This window comes from Chanodichthys erythropterus, chromosome 2 (assembly GCF_024489055.1).
Source record: "Chanodichthys erythropterus isolate Z2021 chromosome 2, ASM2448905v1, whole genome shotgun sequence".
Taxonomy (NCBI): Eukaryota; Metazoa; Chordata; class Actinopteri; order Cypriniformes; family Xenocyprididae; genus Chanodichthys; species Chanodichthys erythropterus.
The window spans coordinates 18,644,870-18,650,830 of NC_090222.1; the positions used below are offsets into that span (position 1 = coordinate 18,644,870).

General features: G+C 35.5%; 1 protein-coding gene across 1 annotated transcript; it reads right to left on the reverse strand.

Moving 5' to 3' along the window:
* Window positions 1-2,270: 2,270 nt before the first annotated feature.
* On the reverse strand, window positions 2,271-3,960 carry LOC137025932 (uncharacterized). Its single transcript, XM_067393388.1, has 2 exons — window positions 3,683-3,960; window positions 2,271-3,586 (listed from the first exon to the last, which is right to left on the reverse strand). The coding sequence occupies exons 1-2, from the start codon at window positions 3,926-3,928 to the stop codon at window positions 2,918-2,920; spliced, it is 915 nt and encodes a 304-aa protein (XP_067249489.1). The 5' UTR covers window positions 3,929-3,960; the 3' UTR covers window positions 2,271-2,917.
* Between the last annotated feature and the right edge of the window lie 2,001 nt (window positions 3,961-5,961).

The window sequence follows — 5,961 nt, forward strand, 5'->3', positions numbered from 1 at the left end:
GGTGAACTATTGTATAGTTGCACTTTCTCTGTGTCCTTCATTTACAGTACTCTAATCACTGAGAATTAGACTTGCTAAAAGTGTTTTAGGTTAGCAACAACAGTGTGTAAGTGGTTCAAAAAGATATAGTCATATGAAATGTGTGTGTTTCGTATGGTAACAAAATATTGTTCTTATAAAGTTGTGTATAGTTTTGACAAAAGTGTTCCATTTTGCAAATGATCCGAAGTGTTGTGGTACTTTGGTGTAGGGTTGTGTTAATTGTGTGTAGTGTTTTGACAAACTGGGCCCTGATTTCAAAATTGTGCTTAAGCAATCGTAAAAAACTGTAATTATATTTTCATGTTGGATAGAAAAAGTATTTTAAGTGGTAAATGCTTGTTGTAGAAAACTGCATACTGTGTGTCCATGTAATGGAAATAAATTCAACACCTGATGCCTCCAACTGAGATTGGAATCTGCTATTTCTAAATATTTCAGTGATCTGTTAATTAAAAATGCATATCAGTTGTTTCAGTATATGTTTTATATATATTTTTTTCTAGTACTGCTGTTGTTGCAAAAGTATAGGTTTTATCCTATATTTAAAGATTGCTGTGTTTAAACATTTGCAAATAAGATGAGAAAGATCCATGATTTTGGTATGGGGTAAGCTTATATGAAAAGAAAATGTAAGCATTTTAGAAACTAAATGTTAAATGTTAATTGACTGCATTTTGTGTGAAAACGGCATGAATTGAGTTAATGGTATGGTCACAACAGACAGATGTTCTGCTAAATGTGTTTAGAGTTTTGAAAATGTGACTACATTGAAGAAAAAAAAAAATTAACATACATGGATCTTTTCCATTGGACAAAAGGTTCTTTAAATTATAAAATGTTCTTCACTCTGGTTCTTTACAGTTATTTTTATTTTTTTTTTATTTTTATTTTTTTTTTGCTTTGGTACTGTTTTCACAAGTAAGGTGTACATTTTCAAAACTCTTAGTTCAAAACTCCAAACTGATCACACTTGTACACTTAACAGCTTGTCATTCTTACAAAACCTGATCTCATGCTTTCATTCTAGTTGTACAAATTTTCATTCTTCATAATTTTCAAAACACAAGATCATTGTGATATGTAATGAGATTTGGTTTAATAATAATTAAAAAAAACACAACAGTATGATCTTCTTTCAGTTTAGAACTTGTAACAATCAGTTCATTCAATAGCAAGATACATGTTTCAAATTACTGTTGTTGCTGAAGTAGTATAGTATATAGTAACAGTATACAGATCCCACAATAAAAATACACTTGCATTACCTAAATTACATAATTGACAAAATCCATAATGTTTGTAATAGTTTATAATGTTTGGCACACTGTAATGTAAAATGCTGTATTTGATGCCATCTGTCTCACTTCTGATGCATCTCTGATCAAGCTGATGTTATAATCATTGACTGTTTCTTTCCCCTTGCGCTGTCCTGCTCTATGTTCACAAATTTTCAAATTTTCTCTCCCCCTCTCTCTCTCTCTCTCTCTCTCTCTCACACACACACACACACACACACACACATACACACACACATTGGGTTTCCATGTTTTATGGGGACTTTCCACAGACATAATGATTTTTATACTGTATAAACTGTATATCCTATCCCCTAACTCTAAACCTATCCATAACAGAAACATTTCTGCATTTTTACATTTTATAAAAATATAATTTTGTGTAGTGAAAAGTATATTTTGTGATTTTGTTTATAGTTAACACAGTTGAAAATGTTGAAATGTTTGAAAAAACATGTTTGTTACAAAATTTTTGAAAATGTTTGTTTTGAAAACATAATACTTGTTTGTTAAAATGGCACTAAAGCAATAAAAAAACTGACTGTACAGCATGCAATATGTACCATGAGTGTGATGTGATTACTGACTACATGCAGCTTGTTTAGAAATCATCTGTAATGAATACACTTCACTCATCCTCATGAAACACACTCAAAGTTAAAGTTTAACTCTGATAAATCCTTATCAGCTGCATGTTTCCTCAAACATGTATACACAAGAACCAGAAGGTGGAATGAAGAAGAAATTAACTCGTTATTTTGGGAAATAGATCTGTTAAATGTCATTTTTACACAAATAATAAATAACAAAACAGTAGTTGAATTATTTGAAAAATAATAGTGAAATAAAAAATAAAAAACAACAACAACGAGATCACACCCATATAAATGAGCTCAATATAAATTTGCTTAAAACTTGTCACTTCCTCATTTGTTTTGCGAGTGATGTTGCATTCAGGTCTAAAGGTGAATTTAGTCATGAATGTAACCTTTGTTTTTCATCACCACTATCTGTGATTCTGAAGTTCAGTATCCACACCGGTGTGGTGACTGACAGCAAGCATTACAGTTTTTTCCAATTGCTAACACACAATTTTTCAAACTAGTCTGGTTTTATCAAAACACTTAACACAATTCACAAAACCACACACCCAAACTGCAAAATACCTCATATATCCTGCAAAATGAAGCACTGTACCCGAAACTACACATAACTTTATCAAAATCAAACTTTTGCATGAAATGGCACACACTTCATTCATATTACCAGATTTTTGCCTAACCACCTACACACTGTTGGGCATAATGAAAAGCACCCCCATCTTTAGTATGCTTTGCCATAATACTAAAATATGTATCAGATTGTTCACATGCACAGAAATATTTGCAGATACACACACATGCTGTTGCAACATTTTTTTTTTTTTTCCTTCACTACAGTAAACAAGTCAGTACAACATAAGCACAGCAGGTATATTTACATGGGACTGAACAAAAATATTCTTACAAAAAACAGTAAACTGAAAAAGAAAATTTCTGAAAAAAAATATATTACAGTAAAAAAAGAGGCAAGAAAAATAATTAGGCAGCATCTTGCCGCACAGCCGGGTCTGGCCACAACGCCTCGTCAACATCACAGGCAATATCTTCCCTTGCCAGACATCGAGGGAAGAAGCGCCTTGAGTGCCTTATCCATCCCTGAATTGCACCCACATCAATCTCATCACATGCCTCTTCCATGGCCTGCACAAGAGGCATGCGCACAAAGGGCTGCCGGTCGTATACCTTCCACCGCCATGCCGAAAAGAATTCTTCTATGGGGTTCAGAAATGGTGAGTATGGTGGGAGGTATTGCACAAGAAATGTTGGGTGGTCAGCAAACCAGTTTTGGACTGGGGCTGCACGATGAAAGCTCACGTTGTCCCATACTACAACGTACCGGTTTCTTTGATGGTCTGCATCATTCATACGCTCTGGTGGTATGAGAATGTTGTGAAGTCTGTCCAGAAATGTGAGAATATGGGCTGTGTTGTATGGTCCAAGTTTGGCATGACGGTGGAGGACACCATGCATATTGGAGATGGCAGCGCACATTGTGATGTTCCCACCACGTTGGCCAGGAACATCTATAATGGCTCTGTGGCCAATGAGGTTTCTCCCTCTTCTTCTGGTCTTTGCTAGGTTGAACCCAGCCTCATCTATAAAGATGAACTCATGTGGGATTGCATGAGCATCCATTTCCAGTACTCCCTGAAAACAAAGAACAAAAATCACTCAATATGGTGTTATCCAGTACACTGGGAAACAATGTTGTGTGTAGTGTACTGCAGTCAATATAGTACTTACATCCACATATGCTCGTCTGAACTCTTTGTTTCTTTGAGTGTTTCTCTCAAACGGCACCTTATAAAGTTGTTTCATTCTGATTTGGTTTCGCTTGAGAATGCGAGCCAATGTGGACAGACTAACTCGTTGAATGTTGTTGAATAAGGTGTTGTCTTGGATGATGTGGCTTTGAATTTCTCGTAATCTGATTTCATTATTTTCCAAAACCAAGTTTACAATGGCAGCTTCCTGTACCCCGGTGAACATTTGGCCCCTTCCTCCACCATGGTGTCGTCTCTCAGTCCTTTAGAAAAAATAAAATAAAAATATATATAGGGCTTGGACAATGCAGCCTAAATATTTTCCCCCACAGTAGAGTACATTGTACAGGAAACTTGTACAGTTCATGAATGGCTGATGTCATACACTAAGTAAACAGGTGTCACCCAACTGATACACTATGACATGGGGTATACTACATGTGTACTACATGAAATTTTGGTTACATACCTGTTCTCCAGTCTAAAGGTCCGGATGACAGAGGCGACAGTAAAACGGCTCAAGTTTGGCTGCACTCTCTGTCCAGCCTCACGCATTGTCAACCCATGGTTGATGACATGATCTACTAAGGTTGCTCTGATTTCATTTGAAAGTGTTTGTCTTCTTTGGCCATGAACTCCTCTACCTGCTCTACCCCTACCTCTCACTCTTCCTCCCCCTCTTATTCTCAACCTCCCTCTTCCTCTTCCTCTCTCTGCAATGTCTTCCATTGCTGTGGTCTTTTCATAGTGCTTACATCCTGATTGAAGTGTTAACAATTAACCACTGAGGTGTTTGGCCAGGTGGCACATGTAATTGGCCAATTAGCTCATGTAGTGTCATTTTGAATGGCAGTGTTTTGAAATGGCAAACATGTGACTTTATGTCAGATTGTTGTGTCTTATGCAGAGAACTGTATTTAGTGAATTTAAAAAGTGCTATTTTGAAATGCAAAATGTGTGTAAAACAGAAAAGGTGTTTAGACTTTTGGAGACTTGAGAAGAAGTTTTGCTCTCTGTGTGTCAGTTTAAATAATTGTGCTGTGCATGTCATTTTAGTGTGTTAGCAATTGGAAAAAACTGTAAATTCATCCGCGCTGACAAGCTGTGCTGAAGCACAACGCACGTACAGATAACTGTTCCGCATATGACTGCAATTGCAGGTTTCAAACAAGAGATGGCGACAAAGAGAAAAAAACACGGACTGCAGCTTTAAGATCTGATGATGGAAAAGAACTTAGAAAAACTGCTAATATACACAGAAGAGCAATTAAGTTTTATGAAGAACTCTATGTCAGTAAGCATAAAGATAATTTATTGGCACAACAATTTTATAAAGATCTTCCTTAGGTGCCTAACAAAGCTTTTCAAGAACTAATGGAACCTTTGTCAAAGGACTACTTATGTTTCCATACAAAGCTTAAAAAATGGTAAGGCACCAGGAATTGATGGATTACCTGTTGCTTTTTATATAGCCTATTGTTAATACTGAAGCAACATCACTTTGTAATGTTAATTCAATGCAATTAGCGTTGACGCATCAACACTGACTCAACATTGTTGATTAATTACATGCTATCCTGTTCAATTTTGAAAAATTTAAAGGACGTCCCTTTCTCTATCTGATGATATCGAACAAAGTCAGTTTTTTTTTCAGCCGTGAATAGCTTGTCCTTTTTGTTTGATTAGTTTGTCCTCTAAAATATTTCATAACATGCTTCATTGTTATCATGCAATTTAGAGAAATGTGCGGTGTGGTGAGTGGGATACAGTTGAGGCACTTTCACTGCATCCCAATTCACATAGCCTTCTATTCGTCCTAAATGGAATTTAAAATTATAGAATTAGAGGGCCTCAAATCATAATATGATGAAATGGGTATTCCAAAGGTCTAGCCTTCTTTTTCCAGTTAGAACATAGACATTGGCCTATAAAAGCTTTGCTGCAGCACTAATTATGTGCCCAGCAACATATTTCTGCTTCAAATGTCAGTGAGTGGAAGCAAATTGTGAAAAGTGAGGCAATTTTATGCTTTCAATGCTAGCAGACTAATGTTAGCATTTCCCAGATCGCCTACTGCACCTTTAACTCATGAGTTCTATAAAAAGTCATTCTGTGTACATTTAGTATGTAAACTTTATTTAACAAAATAAATTTCTTGTTTTTTGGACAGTTTTTTTGTTAAAATTAATTAAAATTTTCTGCAATAAAATCTACTAAATTTTGCTGTTAAGGATTTATCTATTCTTGAGTAATTCCAGA

What these genes read in the sequence shown, in the direction of transcription:
- LOC137025932 (XM_067393388.1), bottom strand. Translation starts at nt 3,928, where the DNA reads ATGTTCACCGGGGTACAGGAAGCTGCCATTGTAAACTTGGTTTTGGAA. An exon ending in TCAGACGAGCATATGTGGAT is followed by an intron (nt 3,587 to 3,682) that starts GTAAGTACTATA and finishes CTTTGTTTTCAG; the next exon opens with GGAGTACTGGAAATGGATGC.